At 39.3% G+C, this 26,190-nt stretch overlaps 1 protein-coding gene across 1 annotated transcript in view; it reads left to right on the top strand.

Annotated features, from left to right (window-relative positions):
* Nucleotides 1-17,526, top strand: part of PIK3C3 (phosphatidylinositol 3-kinase catalytic subunit type 3) — a 66,545-nt gene extending 49,019 nt beyond the window's left edge. Inside the window, exons 23-24 of the mRNA XM_014308635.2 lie at nt 10,888-11,013; nt 14,887-17,526. Coding sequence (XP_014164110.1) covers nt 10,888-11,013; nt 14,887-14,901 — 141 coding nt within the window. The 3' untranslated portion in view covers nt 14,902-17,526. The remainder of the gene's footprint in view (nt 1-10,887; nt 11,014-14,886) is intronic.
* The last annotated feature ends 8,664 nt before the right edge of the window (nt 17,527-26,190 follow it).

Here is a 26,190-nt window from a genome sequence, read left to right on the forward strand (position 1 = left end):
CTTCCACTAGGACACTGCTTGTGTGACAGTGTTGTTCATCCTTTTCTTGAATCAGTTCTTGTGAGCTCTGATATTTTTTACTAAGAGTCTTCTTATACTTGCTGCTAATCAACATGCAATATCCTTGTTTCTTAATAGCATCTTGGTGTTGCATTTTTGGTGGAAAACACTCTAGAAACACTGTCCAAGGGTATATGCTTTCAGTAATTAATGATAATATGATGTTGGGTTCTGTGAAATACTTGTAAAGAATGGTTTTAATATAGCAATAGTTGAGTATTTCAGACTCTTCTAAAACTCTTTTACTCACTGTTAATTTCCAATATTTTACTGACTTAACAAATCAAGGTACAGAATTGAAAGCCAGAAAGTCTTTTCTACAGCTGAGAAGTATGTTACAGTTCACTTATGTACAATAACTAAAAATCAAGATTATGTGAAGCATAACAGTATTGCATACATCTGTAGATCATGCAAGGCAGCAAAATCTAAAAGGAAATTCAGAATCACGGAGCATTCTGGGTTGGAAAGGATCCACAGGGATTATGAAGTCCAGCTGTTAAGCGAGTGGTCCATGTGGGATCAAACCCACAACTGTGGCATTACCAGTGCACACTGACCACCTGAGCTCTGAATTAGATCCATGTGGTTACTTTTAAATTCCTTACAAATTACAAAGTAGAAATAACAGTGCTTTCATTGCATGAAAAGTACGTGAGCTTAGTTGTTCCGTGACAGATCACTGTTAGATTAAATGCAGCGATTAGTTACTAGGATCCGTAGCTCTGACAGTGGTGCAGCTCAGTGAACTGTGACTTTTGCCCTCATGGGAGATTGCAGGCTGTCCATTCACAGAGGCTTTAAAATGTGAAAGCAACTAGAACTGAAGCAGTAAGGCAGATGTTTCTGATAAGGAATGCAGATTGCTTTGAAAAGGAAAGATTCTACTTCCCTGGGTTCTTTTAAGTTATTTTAGATTGTGCTTGTTCTTTAAAAAAAAAAAAAAAAAAAAAAAAAAAAACAACACACACAGTAAGGTATTGTGAGGAAGACAGCCAAATTGTTCAGCTCTCTCAAGTTTTGTTATCTTATATAAACTTTTGGGTTTTTCTGACAGCTCAGCTGTTTCTGAATCCTGTTGACAGTTTGGTCTTTTTGGTTCAAAGTTATCCTTTAAATACACTCCTTAAATTTGTGCAAAAATAATACAACATCCCAGGATCCCTAAAGAGTAGGTAAGCAGAGGAGCCTTCCATTAAGCAGTAGTTTGTTATTATGATCTGCTGGATGCTTATGGCAATGTTCAAAGCTCCTGTGAAAGTAATTTTTTCTTTAGTTCTCAATTTTTCATTTTTCTATTTTACTTTAAAAATATTAACCAGAAAATAGCTTTAAATGGGCTAGGATCAGAATCATCTTACCCTGTTGTATAACAGTGAATAGGTTATTGTTGTTTGGTGCTTTTTTTAAATAATGTGCTAGAAAACTCGTTTGGAGTATTAAATACCCATTAGCCCATCTGAAATCAGTTATAAGCTTTGTTAGAACTAATGAAAAAAGTAACAATGCGCCTTGCTTCTCTTGGGGTGAGTGGCAAGTTGATTCAGTCATTTAACAAGGTAATACTGTACCTTGTTGTAGAAAAATTGAATAAATGCTTTCAGCATCTCGATTGATTTTTATTTTTTTTCCTTAAAGCTTTAACAAAAAATCTATATATATTTCAACAGACTCAAATTAGGTAAAGATCCATTTTGGACTGACCTGCAAAATTAAATTACCTTTGATGTGTGAGACAAGTCAATAGCCATTTCAACCAGGGTATCACTTTCACAGAAGACAAAGTTGGAGATTTACAAATGTTCTGTTTTTAACAAGGTGTCTTGGTGAAGAGTAGAGGTGAAGTTCATAGCCAGCATTTTCCTCGTTGGTGCTGCTGTGGCAGCACTCGTGCTCACTTTTCTGTAGAGCCCTTCTTTTGCTTTAGGGGCCTGGAGCCAGTCAGGCTCTGGGTTTACAGGCAACAAGGTAGGTTACTGTATTTCAATTAATCTGAATACTAGTTTGATGATTAAACTGCAAAGAGAGTAACTTCCTTTTTTGTAACACAAAGGAATGCTTACTGAAGTAGTATATATATTGTATATCTTGTAATGCCTGTTGAAATACTACACTGCAATTATTTTGTCAAACAATTTGTTTGGCATAAAGATCTTTGATACTGGAACTGTTCAGTAGATGTAGCTATACTGCTGTTATAAAGTAGACACGAATCATTCTAAAGGTTATTGATAAAGAAGGACTTTTCTTTAATGGCCACAATTTTGCTTCCTCCAAGTGAAAGCATTGCAATGTTAGATGGCAGCTGAACTCCCAGTCTAATCTTTGTCTTTGTCTGTCACAAAGGGACATCCTGTCCCACCAGTAGGCAGGAAGGTGCTTTGCCGGAAGTGTCTGTCTGCTCGTTACAGAAGGGTGTAAAAACTGCATTCAGAAATAATTTTTGTGTTCCCCTTTTCTAAACTTTCAACAGATAATCTGTGTGGCCTTAGAGCCAGAATGGAAGTTTGATTTTAGTAATCATGCACATATTCTAAATAAAACTAAAATTTGCATCTGCCATATGGTAGTGATGGCTAGAATAAACTAAGTTGAAATAAAATGAAGAACGCTACTTTTATTTTCCATGTCTTGATTTGTTGTATTGTCTCTTGTCATTTCCTGTAGTGTATAAGTGTTTGATAATGGGATGCTCATTAGTGAGAGTAGTTAAGAGATGTTGGAAGAAATTTCTTACTTTTAGTCATAGAAGGAAATCAGGTAAGATCATAAGGAAACTTCAGTGAAACATGTCCTCTTCTGTGAGGCCTTGGATGAATTGATTTGTGGTTGCTTTTTTTTAAGAATTTGATACTGATATGTTGAATGAGACTTTCTAGAAAAATCTGAGTGTGGAAAATATTCCTAAAAACTATAATTACTAACCTGAGGAACAACGGCAGAATGTTTTGGGGTTTTTTTTTCCCAAATTACCCTCTACCATCTAATAACAGTGGGACATCCCAGGGAGCCCCTTGACAGAATGCAATTGTGTAATCAAGCTTAAAATCTAACAGAAGGTATATTGTCGAAGTTTTGTTTCTGTCCAAAAGTTATGAAATGTCTTGGGAGAAACACAAATGGAGTGAAGGCAAAATTGGAACCAGTAGCTTATGTCATATACAACATTCTGTAAAATAAGTATAGACTGCACCTCATTTACACGGTTTATTGGCACATGATGGTGTAAACACATCTGGGTGCTCTGTTCCTGTCCTCCCTGAAGGAGATTTAACAATCTTGTACAAAAGAGAGCAAACTACTCATTTACTTAACAGAGAGAGATGGCAATGAGGATAATTTTTTCCTACTAGCATGAAAAGAAACAGAAACTCCTTATGGCTTCACCTGAATATACAGATTTAGAGCACATCAGAATTTGGCAGTATGTTCTTACTTGCTTTGCATAGCATTTGTGTTTTCAGACATTAAATCAGTGCTGACCTTAATCATGCATTCTCACAGTTAAAATTGGACTGAAAGTAAGTGAGTCAGCATTGACCTGAAAACAAACAAAGCTCTGTTTGAAGTTTCACAACTGTTCTTGAAGATCATATTGGAAAACTGGTTTATGAACCAGCTGTCTGCTTGCAGTGAGTATACACAGTATCACTCAGTGACTTTACCAGGTATTTATAGAAAAATAGGTTAGGACTTCCCAGTTGGAAGAAAACCTTGTTGTACTGACTCACTTCCCTCACTCTGGTATTGATCACCTCTTTCCCCATAGGAAAACCTGGAAAACAGGGATTACCAACTGCACAAAATTTGTCTCCACCCTCAAACCTGGAGAAACGCTTTTCAGATTCTTGGTGTTTAGTTTCATAGTAAAAAGCTTGTCAGTTTTGACCAAAAAAAAGTAACTGCAAAGCTTAAAATGAGTTGTCTGTTTGATCCTTTCATCTTCTTTTGTCTTCTTCGTACTATTTATAATGAAAGTTGTCAGTATAGTGTGCTTCATCTCATGGTTCATGACACCATCTCCTACTGCCAATCTCTGATTTAGGCTTTTCTGAAAACCTGGCTCAAAAATGTCACAAAATGGCATTAAATTGAAAAGTAGCAGAGTATTCTCTTCAGTTTGTGTCTCCCTTTCTTTGGTCTCTGAGATAATTGCCTTTAAATTTTCCACTCTTCACATATGCTTTTCCATTTCTCAGATTTCAGGAAAAAGACTAGGCTGAAATCATTATATTGACTTGTCAATGCATAACTAATAATACAATGAAGATATCGCTGCACTCACTTTTTTCCCTGCCATTGCTCCTTGCTTTTCCATTTCCAGCACAGCTGCAGTGCTAATTGCTAATTGTTGGGCATTGTAAAATTAGCCAGTGCTATAAATTCTAAGTAGTAATGACTAAAATCTGGAGTCAATTATGTAGCCAGTTTTGCGTAAGGAAGAGGTGCACTATCACTCTTCACATGTAGCTAATGGATCCAGTATTGTCACCTCCTAACAAAAAAAGCTTTTTATTTTTCTAGTGGAAAGCCAGATGGTTTCTATCTGTCCTTCATAGCAGATTTGACCTTTAAATGAGAAATCATCAGGGACCAATGATTCATTGGCAGACAAAGGACTCAGCAGGCATTAAAGGACAGTGTCTAATTGACTCTGTTTCAGATGTCCATTGATTAAAGAAGGTGCTGCAAAGATGCTGTGTTATAGGCGAGGTTATTGTGAGCACAGAAGGCACAAATACCTGGCTCCCATAAGCAGGAGCTTAACTGCTGTTTGTGAAAGTAGCCCCATTCATTTTGGTACCACCTTTGGATAGACACAAAAAAGGATAAAATCATAAAAAAGAAAGTTGTTTGTCTGTGGGCTGTAATACTGAGAGCACCCTACACTGATGGGGGCTCACCCCCCTTGATGAGAAAATGATCAGTCTAATTTTTTTGGAAACTAGCAAAAAGAGAGAGCAGACATGTGTTTTTCCTTTAAATATGTCAAAGTAAATTATTTTTATTCTAGGGGTATAAAAGCTGAAGCAGAGGTGTGACTGGAGGTACAGATAGTTTCTGAGCTACCTTGTTTCTAAACCTGAGCTAATTGTTCAGTTTTTTTCCATCTGGCTTGTAGTGAAACTTACACTGCTTTCTTCCTCCCCTGTCAGCCAAAGGATAATTGAGAGTTAGTTCCCAAGTTAGTGAAATGGAAAGGACTTTCTAAGCTGGAGCTTGATAAGCCTTTTTAGGCAATGGATATCAAAACCAGCAGTATTTGTTAAAAGGTGGTACTAGGAAATCTTCCTAGGGGTTTATTAATGCCAGTAGGAAATTTACAGGAGAAGTAAAGTCACTTTTGCTTGATTAGAGTCTCTTTGTTTCAGCAGTATTTTCTTACTGCTCCAGGGAGGTTTGTGCTTTGTGAAAGTGTCACATTGCCACTGAGCTGATTTTGCTTCGGCAGACGTTCCTCTCTCTGTCCATTTGGGTAATGACACTGCAGCTGCACACCCAGCTTTTTTGTTTCTAGGCTGTTGATTTTTCATGCATATTAATTAATTTCAAAATATTGAAAAAATACAGAAGTTGGAGTAAACACCAAAACATGAACCAAGTGTGAGAATACTCTTGTGCTCTTGTTGCTTTATATCAGTCTCTAGTTGATTGTAAGTTTTTGGCCAGTATGATGAAATTCTGAGCTGGAACAGTATCATCTTTGAGTACCATAGTGGCTGAAAACCCAATTCTCACTGAAGTTCAGTTTAGAGATATTCACTAACATCTTTCTTATCTTCTATTAAAAAAAAAAATGGAGAAGCCTACATGGGCTTATTTAGAAACCACATTTTATTAAAATTGAACCCCTGGAAACAAAGACTCTTGTCAGAATAGTCTCTCAAATGAAGTTTTTCATGCAAATAAAGCATCTGAATAGTTTGTGGTGTGCATTGTTTGGACTGTAAGCAACAGGAATAGCAGGAAAGTATTTACTGAAAAAGATGAAATGTGATAACGATTAAGCCAAGCACTTAGTGCCAATTTCTGCCGCATGAATATTGGATGCTGACTACTGTAATAATTACAAGGCAAAACAGTAAAAATATTTTTTTAAAAAATACATTTTTTCCTCCTTTTTTTTTTTGCTGTTAATTGTTCTTTGTCTCATTTTAGTAGTGCTTACATCCAGTGTATATTGTGAGGCATTGGAAAAGGACACTGATGTTTCTCTTTAAAGCAGCTGAAGTTGCAATGAGCAATCCCATGCTAGTGTGATAAAATTGTATAAAACATAAGCAGTGTTGCTGAATGTTGCTGGAAAAATAAACACTAAAGCACCCACTAGTCTTCAAAATGTCTGATTTATAATTTGTCTGAAAACTAAACAGGATTAACAAAGGGTTCTCATGTGTACATCTTACATGTCACCTTAAAATACATTACTACCACCAGTAATTCTGAAAAACAGAGCTATTAGTATCCATGAAATATGGATTTGGGAGCTGCCCTGAAGATTATAGAAGTTTCCACAGAATTTCTAGTTTGTCTTAACCTTGAGTGCTAAGTACCTAATCCATTTCTGGTAATGTTTTATGAGTGAGAAGATGCTTGCTAGTGAAAAATTACTGAGTTTAATATGGTAACTGTGGTCCATATTGTACATTAAGTCTGATTTGAGGACAAAAAGAGTCCATACAAATCTGCGCTTTGGTGGAAGGGAGAGGGCAGCCTTGTGCTTTGAGAACAAAAGGTGAAAGTCCAAGTGAAAGTCTTGGAACCCTGCAGGGAAGTGCACTTACCCACAGTAGTACTACTCCCAGCTGTGTTTTCTTACTATTTCTCAATTCTGAGCCCATCACACTTCCAAACACAAAACAGCCAAAACAGTAGGTTAAACTTGGAGATTCATTCAACTGAATGAAAACCCAGGCCTGCCCATTTTCTCAGATCTTTTACTACCATTCTTAATAAGATTAGTAGTGTTTTCTTCAATATTTCATCTCTTCTTTTTGTCATCCGTTTTTTTTTCTACTTTACACAACTCTGTGGGGCTTACTGTGAGTTTTCTAAGTTTTCTGTGAAATCAGCTTAATAGGACATCTTTGATGCTATTTTCTAAACAATACTCATTTTAGTTCTACTTGAAGACAATTCAAGGAAAAGAACAGAGTCTGAGTTTACAATCAATTAACACTGACTGTTATTCTGATAGCTGTTGTGCTCTTCCCCTGTGTGTTAGATTTTTGGGATAATCATGATGTGAAGTAGTTTTTCTTTTTTTTTTGTTGTTCCTGTAAAAGATTTTTCCCCTTCTCTGCCTTGTTATCTTGCTAAGTCCTCATCTTCAGTGTGATTCTGCTGCAAGTGATGATCCCCTTCTTTTTTCATTATCAACAGTTAAGCCACAAGTAAATTACACTTAAATGCTTGTGCCCACACCCTCACTCCCCCATATTTTCTTCTGAACTGTCTTTGGTATTCTTTTCCCCTTTTAACTTTTGTCATTTGAAAAACAGGAGCAGTATCAGGGTAACTGACAGAATTTCCTTACAAACTTCAATCGTCTTGTTGTAGATTTTAATACTAAACTATCCTCTGTTCAGGGGGGTAGGAAATGGACAACTTTAATTTTGTTTCAAGTTGAAAGTCAGTATCTTGATAGACTATTCTTATTTATTCGGCCTCCTAATCCTTGGAATATTCAAGTTCTCCTCTTGCAAGTTAATATTTCAAAAGAGTATTTGTATATCAAATGGAGTTTAATGTTTCATTTTCTGGAATCAAAGCAAAAGTTCAACTAGATTCATCAAGCTTCTTTTTTCTGTTTTATAAATCTTGAACTATAACAGTGCACTTGATTCAAGTATCAAAGTGGGAGCTCTAAGTCTTCAGGTGGAACCTCTTTGATGCCTTCATGATGGTCATCATTCATAAGTGTGTAGAATGAGATAATTGTATATCTCATCAGAATTTCACCCCCCAAATTCACCTCTGTTTTTAACACCATGCAAAAATCTCTTCCTGTTGACCTCATCTGTGAGAAACTGTCAGCTTTTAGAACTCATCCCATATAGGAACTCGAGAGATTTCAGATAAGAATTACTGTTGCTTTCCTACAGAAGCTATAAGTCAGTGTGTATTAATCTTGTTGCTGCTGTGGCAGCTCAAGAGGTAAATTGTAATTTTGTCTTGTTTCTTCTCATCTTGGTTTCAGCAATCAGGGCTTTAATGCAGGGCTGAAAAACTTTCAAGCAAAGACTCAATGCTGGGCATCATTTGATCCTTCTGTTAATTGCAAACTGATTGCTAGATCTAACCATGGGTGAATTTCTTTGCACATATATCAGTGTGCCCAGTGTGTTTTGTGGGAGGTGGATTTAATTAGTCATTCATTCTATAGAATGAAACTGCATCTTAATATAACTAACTGCAAAAATTCTGAGAAGGTCTTCTGTGAGCGAATTAGAAGATTGCCAAAGTATTTGATTACTAAACTTGTGGCAAAGAATGTTATGGTGATTTTTTTTTCTTTTTTTTGAAAGTGGAGCTAGTGATTTTGATGAATTCTCATTAACATTACCTTTTTTTGTGAGCACTGAACTAGATCTGAAAGAAATCTCTGCTGTAATTTGGGGATGCATTTAAGCTTTTGCATAATTGCAAAAGCATGTGAGTAGTCCATTAAATTCCGTTGGATTCTACTGTGTGCGTCATTCACTGTCTAAAACTTCTGATGTGGGAGTTAATAAACTTCCTGCTCCTCTTGTTTGTTATGAAGATGAAAGTTCTTCATAACAAGAACTTCTTAGAATAATCTGCTGAATCTCTCACTAGTAACATGCTTAATTGAAAGTTTGAACTTTTTTGGCTTAATCCATTCTTTCATATTGATCAAACATTTTTATGAGAGGAAGTTGAGGAAAAACTACTTTATACTTACTTCAAACACATCAGCAACAGAGTTATAATGGTTATTTTGAATGAAGAAACTTTATGTTTATAGAACTCTTTTCCAACCTAAAGGATTCTACAATTCTATAATTTTTCCATACTGTGCTGGCTAGGTTAGGCTTTTTATTACAATGCTGAAGGGCACTATTTTGGAATATATTGCCTTTGAAAGGAACACAGAGTTATATGCTAACACTCAGCTGAAATCTTGGAGCATTTTTGCTGTCATAAAGAGGATTGTTGAGTATGTGGTGTTCTTGGTGCACAGAAAGCATACAAATGTGGACATGAAGGTAGTATCACCCCACAAATTCAACCTTATTGTGAAAATTGTTGAAATAATTTGGCTCACATTTTTGTCACCAGCTAAAAATAGTGAATTCAGGGAAAATGTTTAGAAATACTTAACTCTGTCTTACAGTCACAGCCATGAGAAGGTTAAGAAACAAATCATTTGATATTTGCCTACATGAGAGATTTCTGATTGACGGCTCTTTAATATAAAAAGTTTTAATGAGCTCAACTGTTTGAGATGGAAATTGGACAAATTCAGATAGCAAATAAGTCACAGTTGTTAAACAGGACAATTAATCATTGAAACAACTTACCTAGGGTGTGAAACATTCTGACTTGGCATAAAGATAGGGTAAAAAAAGAGATTGTTTGATACCATTTTACCTAGTTCATTATGCAGGAGGCTGAAATACTTGAATATTATGGTCTCCACAAGAGCTTGAATTGTTTGAGATTTATCTTCATGAGAATAAAGCATATGACTACATGGCAGCAATAAATCTTCTACAACTAATGTGAATTTGCTGGGCAATTTAAATTCTGTTACCAGCACTACTTTGCCAGGTAACTAGTACTTTAAATGATGGCCATAGTGTTGCTTAGGCTGTGCTGGGATCTAGGCTCATCAGAAGATGTTTCAAGGAGGAAGAGGATAAAACCAGGCTCAGTGGAGTTCGGGCTGGGCTCCAGTATGTTAGGGGAATTTGGATCAGTTCTGAGCTATTTTCTTAGAATTAAGTCACTGAAAGGCATCTACTGCCTCTTCACAGATGTTCTTGGCATTGCCAAGACAGAAATTGGAAAATATAGGTATTGCTGTATTCTTAATTATTGTGCATTCAGAGCATTCAGAATTTTTAAATCAGGTACTAGTTGTAAGTACTAAACAGAATGTCCTAATGGTACAATGTTATTGTCAAAAGAAAAAACCATGTAAGGGGGGTAGCAGTGTCTCCAACCAAGTGTTCTCGGCCTGTGGATACAGTTAAAGAAATTCTCACTTACATACAGAGGTCAGTTTTGGCAGAGTTGATTTGCTGACACTTTCCTCCCATTCTGTATTCTTTACTTAACTCCCTATTCTTTACCTAACTCTGCTTAGAGTTTCTTAAAGACAAACGTTACCTGAAAGTAGGTTTAGAGTAACAAAGTGTTACGTATTTTCTAAAATTATTAGGATCGTCCAGACTCTTCCAAATTTGTATTTAATAGGTGAAGTTCTGTGATTTTTCTCAAGCAGCATTTCATTCTCTAGTGAATACTGAATGTTACCTCTTTTTCTCATAGCATTTCAGTCCTGCTTAAACTTGTATTTCTGAGTGCATCTCTTGACTTTTTGACCTTCAGCTTTGAAATTACTGGTTTGAATTAAGGGATTGTTTCTAGCTTATTTAAATACTATTTTTTATTAGACGACTTTAAATAGCTGTTTTAAATAACATTGTACATTTCCAAGAATCTGCTGTAGCTTAGAAGTAAGAGAGAGATTCTCCACTAAACAGCCAAAATCACTGTGTCTGCTTCTGTATACATTGATAGAATAATGCATGTTTTTAACCACTGAACTAATTATAGCCATTTCTGCTCCCATTCCAGGTGCAGGACAAGTTTCGTTTGGACCTGTCTGATGAAGAAGCTGTCCATTACATGCAGAGTCTAATTGATGAGAGTGTCCATGCCCTCTTTGCAGCTGTTGTGGAGCAGATACACAAGTTTGCACAGGTGAGGTATTTATATATACTTTCTTCTCAGCTGCTGGGCTCTGTGGTAGCTGAGTAAGGCGAGAGGTTGTGGGTGGTAGGTTCATCACTGTGAGATGTTTTAATTCATTTTAGTACAAGATGAAACTGTTTTAGTCCTAAGGACTGGAGGACAAGCTTGTCGAGGTCCTGGGACTGGAGAACAAGCTTGTAGAGGTCCAATATAATATTTTGAAGCACCTTAGCAATCATGTAAGGTCTGGTGTCTGGGACAAGGCAACTTCTGATGCCCATCCAGGCTGGGCATGGCCAGCCCCAGAGCAGCCCTGCCCAGAAGGGCTTGGGGGTGCTGTGGGTGAGAGGCTGCACATGGCCCAGCCATGGCACTCACAGCCCAGAGAGCCAAACGTGTCCTGGGCTGCATCCAGAGCCCCATGGGCAGCAGGGCAGGGAGGGGATTCTGCCCCTCTGCTCTGCTCTGCTGAGACCCACCTGGAGCACTGCATCCAGCCCTGGGCTCCCAACACAGGAGGGACAGGGACCTGCTGGAGAAGGTCCAGAGCACTTCAGAAGTTATCAGAGGGCTGGAGCACCTCCATTAGGGAGACAGTCTGAGAGAGCTGGGATTGTTCAGACTGGGGAAGGCTCCAAGAAGACCTTACAGCAGCCTTCTTGCTGGTGATCTGGGTTGACAATAGATTATTGCCTCTGTTATTTTTGTTATTACAATATACCCTCTATGAAGTGTTTAACCCAACATCTTTTACTCTGTGCGATATTACTACAATACACACTAAGACAATAAAAGACTTGATTCCCATGTTAAATGAAACTGTGTTTACAAAAGCATTTCTGCTTTGAATTTCCAATTCTTTTTTTTTTCTTAAAACCATCTGACATTTAGTTTGTGTTTATTAGGGATTTAAAATATTACACTGTTTTCCTTAAGTATTAGACCATGACAAGAAATGGAATTAAGAGAAAAAATTGAACTGCTCTGAAAAGCCAGTCATTATCCTGATTTTTAATTTATTTTTTCTTCAAAAGGCTAGTCAAATTCTGATATGAACTGTGGAGAACTATTCTAATGGCTATCCATTTTGCTAAAAAGCATCTGTTCTTTTCTTCCAACTTAGTTTTTATTTTGAAGAATTGCACTGTAGTGCAGGATGAGAAGAAATAATGTAATTTCCATTTACGTATATATTTAATTAAGGTGATGTTTTATGAGATGTGAAAGAAGGAAGTGTAATTATATGGAAATGATGCAAAATTTGTTGTCATTCACTATGGATTACTTTGAACTTTGGATGGAGGATGGTCATTTCATCAGACAAAGTGAAAAATGCCTGGCATCTGCCTTAGGGTCCAAATAAAAAAAAAAAAGCTATTAGAAATATTCAAGATTGAACTTTTAAGTTTGTCCAGTATGTGTGTAGACCTTTCTTTTCATTACATACTGACAGTCACCTTTTTTTAAGACATGCCTTCTTACTTCATTGGCCTTAGGTGACTGCCACACTCTCCCAGATAATTGTTACTGCATTTGTGAAAGTGTATTACAGGTTTGATTCTGGTGACCTTTTCTTTTTCCATTCAGGCTTGGTTTTGCTTGATCTTTCTTCAGTTCTTAGCCCTGCTTTTAAAATCACAGGACAGATTTGTTCAGAATATTTAAAAGTACCCAAGAATGTTATTCCAGGTTTCTGTGGGATGGGGCTCTGAGCAATCTGGTCTAGTGGAGGGTGTCCCTGCCTATGGCAGAGAGGCTGGGATTAGTTGATCTTTAAGGTCCCTTCAACCAAACCATTCTGTGGTTCTGCCTCCCAGGAATGGTGTTTTCTAAGCAAAACGCTGATACACATTCCAGCAGGCACTGATTGCAACTTCCATTCATATTTTTGTGTGTTAATGTGCAAGCCCACTGGTGTATTATACTTTGGACAGATGTGACAGCCACTAATGTAGGCCTGATACAGTTACCTAATTTTGTGGTTTTTACCTCTCCAGCTGGCCCATGCTGAATTTCATCACAGAGGTATTTTCCTGAGGCTCTGTGCAGTCTTTGTGCACTGCTGCAGAGTGTGCAACCTATGTGCTTTTAGCTCTCCTTTCTGCTTTGGGCATCTGGTGCCTAGAACGAAAAACAAATGTCTTGATTTGCAAGTGCTACAGGCATCTCATGACTCCATGTGATGCTAGTTTTGGTGTTTCAGTTACTGCCTTTATTCGCACTGTAAAAAATTTAGGCTTGCAGGCTTTCTCCTGCAAAGATACTGGATTTCAAGTGTGAGGAGGAAGCAAAAAGAATAGACAAAGATTAATCAGCAGTTGACAAGTCCTAAGAATCTATGGCTTATTAATGTATTTTTTTTAATAGTTCAAAAAAAACCCAATGAAAAGTAAGTGTAATTAATGTCTATTCTCTATATTATGGGTGAAATGGGAGGCTTTTTAGCGATATTTATTACTTCATCAGTCAAAATCATTATCTTTCCTTTTTGTTTGAGGCAGTCTTAAGAATTTGCTGCTGTAGTCTTCATGGAGTCTGCAAATCGTTAAACAAATGAACAATTAATGGGTCGTGAATGCGTCGTAAAGGGATCATCTTACTCAATGGCCAATTGATGCTTTCCGTTCCTTCATCTATAATTGCATGGAATTGCCAGTGGCCTTGTTCTTCATAGTATTATAAGTTGTCTGGAAAAAACCCCAACACCACACAGGTGTTATTGACGCAAGTGTAAACGGCAGATTTGGCCAAATGCCACACAGTGTTTCATTTCAAATGCTGTTCAACACATTTTTTGTTTATCAGTAGATATTTATTCTTTTACTGCCTTCAGAATAGGCCTGTGAGGAATCTGCGCAGTCTACTGCGGCGCTTAAGAGCTTTTTAACAAGGCTGGTTATTATAGTAACCATGGTGTTTCAATGTTCTATATGTCAGTCTGCATTAAGTAAAGCTCGTGGATAAAGTAGTCTGGATGTTTTGGAATCAGCTCAGTATTGTTGTTTTATAACAATATTCTAATTTGTGTTCAGTTTACAGCTGTGTTATGAAGCCTTTAGTTTAATTTCTAATGTGTCTCTAATCTTGTTATTTTATCAGATATTTTACAGACCTTTTCATGCACTGCCTGTCTCCTTAATGGTTACAAAAAAAGTTGTCTCAAAAGTAAATAAATTCAGCATTTAGAATAAGCTAATGGTGTTGTACAATAGTTCTCAAGAGGAGGAAAAGGTGCATACTAATTTTAGTTGACACTAATGAAGACTGGATAGCCATTTCTCCTTGGAGAGTCATTTTCATTTTAGCAGCATTATTTATTTCTGCAGAGGAAGGAAACAATCTACAGTTGAAGTGTCTAGTTTCACATTTTATTTCCCTTGTAAATTTACAAATCAAGTCAGTTGTTATTAGGGCTGAAATGGTAAGCAGTGATTAGAAAAGTGAAAGCTTGTGGGATACAGGGTGTCTCACCTAAACTGTAACTGTACAGTTTTGGGGGTTTATTAATGCTTGGCTGATATATGCTTAGAAGCAAACTCAGTTTCAGCTGTAGAAGTTCCATGGATTTAGAATATCTCCAGGCAGTAACCCCAGTGCTTCTGCATCAGAGAATGCAGGCACCTCAGCACAGGGCTTCTGTTTTTCTTCCTACTGGATGTCAAAATAAGATAGGGAATGCAGGACTGTGTAAATTGAATAAAATAACTTGTCAGGGGGTATATAGATTTGGCTTCTGCTTTTTCCCTTAAAAGGTTGTGAAAATCATCTACACATTTCACCATGTTTTTAAACACAGAGTTCAATTTGTGCATAGCATTTGGTCTTTGAGAGTAAAGCAGATTGAGTAATCTCTGTGCTGTTGTGTTTTTTCTTTTCTTTCAGTATTGGAGAAAATAAGCTTTTTGCCTGCTCATGGTGGAAACAAGCAAATGCTCAAAACAGAGACTTTCTCAAGCCCTTGTGGACTTAACCAAACAGTTTTGGAAGGCAAAAGCTGCAGATTTAATAGTGTGAAGAACTGAGAACTCAGAAGGTAGAGAAGCTTTTTGAATCTCTGTTCATTAAAGGTTTAAAACCAACCATTTTTTAAAGGAATATCATTGTTTGTACCATCCTTGGGAGCCTCAAAGGTTGACGTAAGCAACTTCCTCTCAAGCCAAAGATAACTGGAAGAGGTTGCATTTAATGGTGAATTCTTGTATGTGTTAATATATTTTCTTATTTAAAAATAGAAGTACATACAAAGCTAAAGCAGGGAGGCTACAGTTTCTCAGTGCAGAAAAACCCCTCACAAAACTATGGTAATCCTCTCTCATCCCTTCCCACCCACTCTGTTCCTTGAATAAGTTTTAAATGTAATTCATATGATCCTTTATTTCCTGCCTTGGGCAATGTTATCATTTAGAACGGACAGTCATTTTTTGCCTGCTTACAAAGTGTTTTTAAGTACTGATAAATTACCCCAGCTGTAGGCAGCCAATTAAATGATTACTAACAGGCTCACCAATGGGAATGCACAGTGAGCAGTTCAGTATTTCACGCTTTAACTCTAAATGTTTTCTGTACAGTGATTATATATTCACTCTAATAAAAACCTTTGTTGTTGCAGTCTTGAGGTGTTCTGTTTTGTCTTTTTAATCTCACTTGCTGAGACATGGCACGCTAGAGGATTATGTTAGTAACTACTGTCTTTTTGCAAGGATTTTCACTTCACAGTTTACTTGATGCTGGAACAACACCACTCATGAAATTACTTTTGTGCCACATGTTGAGTTCATAATGAATCTGGTTTGTATGATCAATAATGTAATTAGCTTTTCATAAATGTGTGCATCTCTTCAAAGGGTGCTCTAATAGTCCTGTATTTTTTTAAATAACATTTTAAGTCAGGAAGATATCCTTCTCAATTAAGATAAGAGGGACCTATTTGAATGTGAATCTGACTGGTATTTGTGAATCAATTTTGCTTTGTGCTGTTGTCCCTTTTTTCTTCTGTATGTATGACCTAAGAACTGCATTACCCTTGTTGCTTGGTGCTCATGTTGTCTAGGAACACACAGTGCCACAGAGGAGCCACCATATCTTTAGCCCCTCTTAACTTTAGCTCACTCTTCTTTGGAGAAGTAGTAGTGATCATTTTCTTGTGGTTTGGTTTTTTTCTGTCAGACTTATATATTCCTCAGCTGCCTCTGTTTCTCATGAACTTGTTCTATGTACAGTGCTTTGTGGCACCTTCCAAGTATAGTTCTGAGAGCCTGGACTTCTCAGATGTTCAGAGAGAATTCTGCAAAAAAAAGGTCTTTTTCGCTCTTTTAATACATTTCTAATGTGCATCCTGTGTGCTCAGACAACTTCTGATCTTTATGAAGCAGCCACACTTCATTTGACTTGAATTCTTGTCTCTAACCCCAGCCCTTTCAACTGTACATATTGCAGGATTTTTCATCTATTTCTTTTGAAGAAAACTTCCTGTTCTTCCTGCTCAAGTCTAATTATGAAGGATATGGACATGACCCAGTGTGTACCAGTTGACCAGACAGGCCAAGGTTGTCTCCTTATTAAAACCCAAAAGACATCATCAACTCGATCCTAGAACACATTTTTACTTTGCAGAGATGTTTATAAACTGTTAAATATTGACCTTTATAAATGCATGGTTGTTCACTATGTCTTGTGTTTTAGAATTAGCCTGTTCATATGCTGGACTATGCAACAGCCTATTAAAACTGTATTCCTAAGTTATAAATTTGAGCATATGAACCCAAGAGGAATGTGATTGCAGTAGGAGAGGCTTAGGAAGAGCCAGACTTCACTGTACTTCACTGTCTGCTTTTTAAATTGAGAATATCAGGCACAGAAGCAGAAAAGCTTGCCTGAATCAGTGGAAAATAGTCCAACCAGTGTGTTCATCTGTGTTTCTGCATGTGGAGCGACTCTGCATATATTTTCAGTGTATTTTCCAAGGAATTTTGTAAAACAGTGAGCACTGACAAACCCACTGGATATGTCTCTCATCCATCTAGTGGCTTTTTTTAGGCTGATAGGCCTGTTCTGTTCCTAGCTCTTAGGAACCCTTATAGAATGAAGAACAGGACAGCACTGAGGCTGCTACAACATACTAGATGCAAGTAGATTTATACTGTAAGCCTTGTCTTCTAAATACCAAGTATTGTTGAAAATTGAAAAACATCAATAGGTTTAATTTTTTTATAGTCTTATATAAAGTTCTGACTCTGTTTTGTAAAATCTGATGGCTCTTAGCACCTCATGTGGCATACTTTATTTAAAATAAAACAGACAGTTGAAAAGAAGAAAACCAAACAAGCTGGGTTGCTGAGGGGAAATAAGTTACTTTGTTTTAAATGAAAGATTTTTTTTTTGGTATGTTACTAAAATCTTTGACTTACTGGAGTATAATGGGTTATCTTTCATGGCTTAATATCACTGTATAACACCATAAGTGTATGATGTGCCTGTTGTCTCTAATAAATTATGAATCCCTTGAATAACTACATAAAATTCTGTCTTGAGGAGTACAATTCTTAAAGGTGAAATCCTTGTATATTTCACAAAGGTAGAACCCCAGTCAGGTGAAGGTATCCATGTGAATGTCAGACAGGAGTTTTACCCTGCACTTTTATTTGTGTGAGTGCATAAATGGGGTAGACACACACACAGCACACAGCTCTGCATGGAGTGAGGCAGTGAGCTCCATCCTGTGTACTGGAGATGGAAACCAGGCTGTACCAGGTGTGTCACAGAGTAACTTGTCAAAAGTCACCCTCTTAAGTCCCTCCAGGAAGCATTACAGAGCAAAAGAAATAAAACAGTCATTAATTTTGCCATGGACTTACTTTGACCAGCAGTTGTATTTTATATAACTTGAGATAAAAAGTACAATAAAATTACCCTTATGGGTTCTTTATTTGCCTCTCAGCATTCATCTTGGTCTCATACTGATCTTTTTTTCTCACAGAATCTGTAGCGGTTCTTTGGGATTGAGGGTGGGAGAAGCAAATGAAATAATTTTTCCTTCCCTACTGTAGACTGTCCTTAGTTGTTTTCATCTGCCAGTGCATCAGGAGCAGAAAGTGGCACCGTAGGCTTTTCTTCTGGGGGTAAAGAAGCAATAATTTCCAAAGTAGGATTTTTGGGGAAGGCAGGGTAGAGGAATGAGAAAGATGTGAATGTGCTCTGTGCTTTTAATACAAAAGATCTCTACTTCTGGCAAGAAACATCCCTGTTCTTACAGACAGTTACCTGGTATTGTTGTTCTTGTGCAGTTTAAAATAAAAACTGCTTTTGCAAGGCTTTATAGGAATAATGACTTTGGAAAAGGGAAGAAAGAACAGCAAATGGGAATTATAACACTCCCTTGCAGAGTGGGGATAGCAGAAAGACAGGTAGTCTAAATGGCCTGCCTTTTGTAGTCAGGAGAGGTTTTACTCACAAGATCTGGTATCATCAGCAGATGGTAAAATACTGTGGTTATTATGAAGTATCTGAAGCGCCTACATTTAAGGAGTCTTAAGGGCGTCATCGAAAACAGATTGCAGGTGGATTGTGTTAAAATAGATTTTTGTAACCTCTTCAGCTGATGTGATGATTCTTTGTAATAGTGAGGCTACTCAAAGTGTGATATTGGTGCCCTCCTGCCCTTCTGTCATTTAGATTGGACCCTTCAAGGGTGAAAGAAATTCATTTTGGAGGATAAAATGCCCAACCCCTGTTGCTTCCTGAGTATTAACAGTGAAGTGGTTCACCTGCCTGGGTTCAAACCTGAAACAGGAGAACACTGCCTGGGGAAGAATCCATAGCTCATCTACACACAGGCATTAATCACTTCAGCTGTGTGTGGGACAGTCCTTTCCAAAGGGAATTAAGCTATACCCCGGGGAGGTACTTAAATTCCAGATAAAACACCTCTGCAATTAGAAGCTGTGCAAAACGTAACCACTTGGAATTCCTTCCCTTGATACAAGATTGTCCTCTTCAGTGGTGAGGGCTCAAAAGCTGGCAATTTACAAGGGTCAGTATTCATAACCTGCAGTGTAGAAAAAGTGATGTAAAGGTGTGGTTGAACCACTGTGGGTAGCTCTGGAATCCTTTTCTTCCATGGTCAGGCAATTCACTTTGGTCCAGCTTGTTGTCCTCAGAGTGACAGTCAGATAATTCTACTTTCTCTTGCTCTCTGTTTAGATATTGATTGGATTATGCAACAGGTAAATCATAAAGATACACATCCCAAAGTGACAAACAAACTGCTTTGTCTCTACTTCATCTATTAAGTGGGAAGATAATTTGCCTTTTTTTGGTGTGTCTTCTTTCACTGGGCATCAGAATATAAAGGTAATTGCAACCAAAGGGTTTTCTCTCTCATATCTAATTTAACATCTCTCACTGATTACAGACTGAAAAGTTCACGTTAAAGTTTTGGATTTTGTTTTTGTTTATTTTTAAAGTTTAGTTTCTTGTACAAACATGTATGAACAGTTTTCTAGCTGAGAAGATAGGAAGTAATTAGGTGGAATCTCTGCTTTTAACAAAGCATCTGCAAACTTCTTCCCTTTGAACTTCAGGAGTAACCTAAGTTCCATATCTGCGTGCATGTATAGAGAGATGGGCTGTGCATCTTGCTTACCTGATGGTGTAGCATCTTGTCCTGTGTCCTCAGGGCAGGGACAGAGCTTTTTTCTTTTCCAGTAAATACTGGATTGGGTTTTTTTTTTCCCCTTATCTGATGTCAGTTGCACTTACTCAGTGCATTTAGCTGTCCTGTCATTTTCTAATGCTGTATTTTCGTTAACTGACATACAAGTGAGAGATTTCTGATGAAAACACAGCTGGTCTAGTAGCAGTGTCTATTCCCTGAAGTGGGCAGCTTCCATTTCAGCTTATACTTGGAATTTTTCTCTCTTTGTCTGTCCTTCCTGGGAGCCATTCTTCTGTAGATAACGTCCCTGATCCTGCACTGATAGACTCAGATGCTGAGATTGCAGACCCCAGGGCAGTGAAGGGGAGACAGTGGTGCAGTGATGGTTGTCTAAGTCATTCACCAACCTCAGGGATGAGGACATCACTGGCATGGCAAGAAGCTCTTTCTTTAAAGGAATGATTCAGGTGAGGTCTCTGGTCAGGTTCTCTTTTTCCAAGGGAAAGCACAGCTGCAAACCTTGGGACAGTGAATGAGGTTGTCTTAAAAGCAAACTACATGGCAGAGACCTGGCTGTGGAGACCTGTAAGACCTGTGCTTGTTGAAATCCTGAATATGGGAAAAAAATGTTTATGTAGTTTAGAGATGTTTTGCATAGTTAATCTCCAGAATTTACTAAAACCTGTAGGTGCTACATTTTCAAGGATATTTGGTCATATTGCATTTATCTTTTCCAAGGTGCAGTGTGCCAGTAACAAGGTGCTCTGTGGCATCTTACTCCAAACGAGGAGGTGACAGGTCTCAGCTCCTGTTCTGCTTCTAACTTGACAAATGATACTTCTGAAACGAGAACTGAGAGGCTCTATGCCACAATCATGGCATGTTGTCCATTGGCCTTGAAGACTTCTCGCTTCTTGAACTTGCATTTCCCTCCCAGCTCTGTAAACTCAGTGGTGCAGAACCCATTCTTAACTTGTCACACACTAGAAGTACCACAGCTTGGAGCTTTAATTTGAGGTGGATTAGGGAAGTGCCATTATAACTTGCCAAATAGCAGTGTGTTTTGACTGCACTTTGTGTTCAGACTTGGTTCATTGGCTTTTGTTTGTTCCATACCTTAAAGCTCGAAGGTGCCTGAAGAAATGTGTTTGCTGGAGCCCCTGTTCCTGTCGACCAGTGTTCTGGCAGTTCCCTCCACCCTTCTGTCTTGGAAAGCACTACTAAAAATATGGAAAATTAATATGTTTCTGTGCTTTCATTAATTAATTAATCTTACAGTTCTGTACATACACCGGTAAAACTGAGCGGAAATACAGCAGTTTTTCAGCTTAAGCAAGCAATAGCCACAGACACATTGTGTCAGGCCTTTTTATCAGTGTCCATGTTTCCGGCATCTGTGTTGTCCAGCTTAGTGTGTACCTGATCCTGATTTAATATGTTGTAACAGATAAATTATTTCATTCAGTGAAGAGATACAGCCAGAAAGATAGCTAATAGCTCTATTTTTTTTTCTTGTTTATCACCACATGGAATGCAAATGGGGCTGTACAAGAACAACTGAGAATTACGAGTCCCAAGGATTATTTTCTTGTTTACAGTTTCAGACATAAAAATGAGCAAGAACAACTTATTTAAAACTTGGAAATCAGCATAAATCAGGATGCCTACAACTCAGTCTTACATCTCTATTATGTGTGTGTACAAAAGGCTTGCTTAGCATATGCTTTTCCACTATTTCATTATTTGGTTGTCGATGTTTATGTCCCTGGTCATGTACCTACTAATGTTCCTCAATAGTTTTAGTGCTGAGCCTTCTGCTCAGTCATAAAGATTGTTGGTTTTGTTGCTCATACTGAGTTCTCTTGTAGCCATTGCCATTTTTCAGTCCGGGGTTGGTACTGGGGCAAAGGCAGGCACAGCTGTGGGTGTCAGGTTACCAGCTGTCCTGAGTTTCGTGACTGCAGTGTCCGTCTTGAATTTAGCCTTTCTCTGAAGATGCAGCCACTGAATGCTTGAATTCAGTTGCACAAAATACTGTAATGCAGGAGCATTAAAGAGGAATCTGGGGCTATTGCAGTTGCTACCACATTGACACAGATTTGGGGCAATTACCCCTATTTTAATTATACTAGATTAAAGTTGCCAGCTGCATGCATGTTGTGATCCTGTATGTTTCAGTACCCACAGGATCCTGTTCAATTCTTCACTACCCTTGGATAGCTGCTCAAAAATCTCTTCTTCCCATTTGCCTTGCCAGACTAGCAGGTAAGGATCACCATCCTCAGCTTTTTATTTGGATCATGGATTAGGATTTCTAAAGGAGATTTGTTCAAGATAGGTCCTGCATTTAAGCACTATCCTTCCTGGACTCTAGGTATTGCTCCATGGGAGTATGGATACACCCATGTTTTCCATGTTGTCTTTGTCAGCCTGCTATGGCAGTCTTGCCTACCTCAGGTCATTTCAAATAGCACCGTGTGCTTCATTTTAGCCAAACTGGATCTGGCCATATGCCTGCTTTAGTATGGGCTGATTCTGAAATTACTAAATTCCACTGACAATGCTGAATAGATTTCTATGGATCATGCTGGGAACTTGATACAGGTATTTGTATGAAGCCGAAATACATGTTGTGGCAGTGTGTTTTTTGATTGTAATGCATTTCTAGCAGTCAGTTTTATAATCTTTCCTATTTTGTACTGTTATAGCATATTTTATTATTGATGTGTTGTGGTGAGCTGCTTTTTTATATTTCTCTATTGTACGGGTTCAGTTTTTGTATTGTTATTTGGTATGTTCCAACCCTCTTTTTATTTTTGAATGGTTCTGCCCCCAGCTGTCCCTCCCCTGGGCGCCCAAGTTTGCCTCTGTCAGTTTCCCTCTCTCTCCCAAGTTCAGCCAATCCCAGTTCACGTTGTGTTGCCAGTCACGTTATTCTCCTCCCCTTGTAGCCTGCCTGTCACCCTGCAGTCCTGCCCATGTTCCAGAGGGTTCTTCTCTGGCTGGGCAGTGATTGGCGTCAGGGCTGCAACCCCGCCTTCCTCCCTCCTCTCGTGCTTTGTTATTTGTCCCATGCTCTGCCCATTATCCCATTCCTCCAATAGCAGCTGTACCCCTTGTTTCCTCCCTTTCCCTATTTAAGCTGGCTGTGCCTAGCTCTCTTTGGCAGACTCTCTCTGTTGTCCCAGTTGTTACCCCCTCCTTGTTGGATTAAATCTCCGACTTCTTCTACTGAGAGTGTCTGCTCGCCTTCTTTTCACGTCCGTCGGCATCGCTGGTCGGCCTTGATTTCCCTCTGCCCGAGGGTGAGGGTGTGAAGCTTCCCACTTCAGCCATGGGAAGTCACAGCCCTAGGCGGCAATCTCACAGAGCCAGTCTCTATGCCAGAGCCGCTGCTCTTTGCCGTAGACCGCTGCCCCTGAGGACTGCTGGTTGTGTGCTGCAATTATAGCCGGGATTTTCAGCGGCAACTCCAGCATTGATGGATTGTTCCTTTCCTCCCTGTGTTATTGGTTTTGCCCTAGCTCTCCATCTCCTCAAAGATCTGCCCCTCTGTTCCCTGTTCCTCCTCCTATTGGATGTCAATCCCTCCCCAAGCCTGCCCCTTTCTCTGGAAACTTCCCTATCAATTTTGTATCGTTCAAAACCCCATTGGTTTGTTTAAGTTATTCTCCTCCCCTGCACTCCCCTATTGGTTTAAACATCATGTTCCCTGCCTTGTGTTCCACCCGCAGTTTCTCCCAATTGGTCAAAGATTGTATCTTCTCCTGGGACCTCCTCCCCCTTATAAGCTGATGTACGCTCTTAAGTTTGCCCTTTCTGCCACTGAACCTCTGGGAATAACCTTCTTTGGAAACCATACTGAAGGTCTCTCCCTGATCCTTGTCCCTACCCTTGGCACAGTCTGCAGTCCACCTGTGCCGTAGAGCTGCTGTACCCTGCAGCTGCACCCCAGATTGGACAGCTTTCTGGGGGCAGCCCGCCTGTGCTGTCGGTGTCGGGAGCTGGTCAGGCAGAAGAAATCCGGCACCGCAGCACATGTGACAGTTCTGCTTTCCTGACAGTACCTGGCATGTCCTTGCCAGAACCAAACAGAGGGGATTCCTAACTGGATGTCTGAGCCATGGGAGGTTTTGAGAATTTTAAGAGTCAGATCCTTCTAGCTATTAGCAGAGAGGCTCAAGGCATTGGGCTATCTCTGTCTCTAAAGGAGGTCACAGCCATGGGCACACAGACTTTGAACAGTGGAATTCACTGTGAGTGTGGATTAGGTGTGCATCCAGGCTTTAATTTGTTTCACTCTATAGTCACACAGAGTTGTGTTGTGTTTTTATTACTTTTGTTCTGTTTCTGTAATGGTTTGATCTATGTACCCCCATTCTCCCCAAATGGTTTGCCCTGAGTTGCTTCCCTCCTCCCCCATGTCAACCCTCTAATTCTGCTGATTCATTCCCCAGTCTCCTCCTTGGAGCCCTGTCAATCACTCATCCTCCCATCCCCTCTTTCTAGAACCTTCCAGCAGGGGCATCAAGTGATTGGTTGGAGGTTGGCGCCCTCCCTCAAAGTATTCCCCAGTTCATTGTTCCCCCATGTCTATCTCCCCAGTTTCCACACCCCCAGTTTTTCCCTTTGGTTGTTCTGTGAATCCCTCCCTTGTTTCCACCCGCGTTTATAACCTGTTGCAGGAGCTCAGTCTGGGCTCTGCGCAGCTGGTTTCTCTGAGGCACGGACCTCTCTATGAGCTCCCAATAAACCTTGGTCTTCACCCCTACAAAGAGTCAGCTCCTTTCTCCTTCACCATCATCAGCCAGTGCCTCCCCTGCATTAAGGCTCACAACCCCAGCCACTCTCCTGGACCCCCTGGTCACGGGAAACTGTTGTTATGAACAAGTTCATAAGTTAATACAATTAGAGCTGTTAATGTTGATCTGAAATTGAAATAAGTTAATTGTGTTAATGAAATAGTTGTTAAACATTAAACCTCTAAGCTACCCCCACTGTTAATCCCCTTACCTTACCGGTGCCCTTGTTGCATCTGTCCAGTACTGCCTCTGCTGCTCTGCAAAATGGCACTGGGTAACATCCCCAGGAAATACGCAAATTAAGAGATCTTCAAGAAAATCCAATGAAAGAGCCTAAAAATGATGAGCTAGTCGAAGATTTAAGGAACTAAGCAACGGGTCCTACTAGCGAAAAGTTCTAATCCATCAGCAAGGTTTTAGATGTCACCGAGACCTGACTAGAATTGGGTCAGAATGAGGACCCTAGACGATGAGCCAAAAAGCATCTTCCTAGGCACGCCTGTGGGGACAGAAGCCCCAGTTCTGCTGTGGAGCAAAACTGTCTGTCTCCTCCTCTGCGTCACCAAAGGGAGCAGCGGCAGTGTGCGCAACCCCTCGGGCCCCACCCAGAGCTGATCACTCAATAAAGGCATCCAGAAGGAGCTGATCTCCTTGCTCTTGCTTTTCACAGCGTCACCCACAGTCCGCCGTGTCGGGGCTGGTTGGGCAGTGGGGCAGTGACTGGATGGTCACAAGGAGGACACGGCGACAACATGGCGACAACACATGGGCTTTCCAAGAGGACTTACAGGTACAGGAATATTCAGGGAAAGGGTTAATCCTATCACATTTTCATCCAGCTTGTTCTCTTTGTTTCTGTAAGCCTGAAAGATCTTTGTTTCCATGGGCCCATCTTCACCAGAAATTGAGACTTTCACATACAATAAAGTATAAGGAGTACAAACCCCATCACTGAGCCCTGTGATGCTTTTCCCATACTCAAATGCCCATGGATGGGGCTTGGAGCAGCCTGGGCTAGTGAAAGATATCCCTGCCCATGGCAGGGGGTGGAAAAGAGATGGTCTTTGAAGTTCCTTCCAACTCAAACTATTCTGTGATCCTCTGAGAACTATAATGAACAGTCTCCCCCTAGAACCACAGGAGATCCTGGTGTCCCAGAAGACAGCCTGCTTTTCCCTAAATTTATTAATGGATGATGTTGCAGCAGAGAGCACCACGTTCTAGAAATGCCAACTTCTCAGAAGCTGGAGCAGAGTCAAGTCTACTTCACACAACTGGGCACATCAACAAAGCCTCAATCAAAGAGGAGATAATTACATGGCCCCAGAAAATCTGTGCTGTTCTCTTAGGCGCAGCTTGGGCTCTGAATCTTCCCATTGCATCCAGTTGCAACGATAGCACATCTGAAGCCTACCTTTCCCTGTTCTCTCTCATTTACCTGTTTTCAGGTGTTTTGTGAAGCTTAAAATACCAAATGTGTTCAGTTCTTGGTAGTGGAAAGATGCCAGACGAGGCCTAAATTATTAACTTTTCTATGGTAGACATTTGCATGAATCATGTCAAATTAAACATGAATTTCTACTCATACTGCAGTTTTCAAATATCTCTGGAGGATTTTATTGATTATTCCCTTCATATTTTCTTTAATTCTATAATATCCAGCATGACTGAGGATTAGAAGGAGGATTTTTTCTTATTAATATTTATTTACATAATTGAAAAAATGAGGTT

The sequence above is a fragment of the Geospiza fortis genome, unplaced genomic scaffold (assembly GCF_000277835.1).
Source record: "Geospiza fortis unplaced genomic scaffold, GeoFor_1.0 scaffold49, whole genome shotgun sequence".
Taxonomy (NCBI): Eukaryota; Metazoa; Chordata; class Aves; order Passeriformes; family Thraupidae; genus Geospiza; species Geospiza fortis.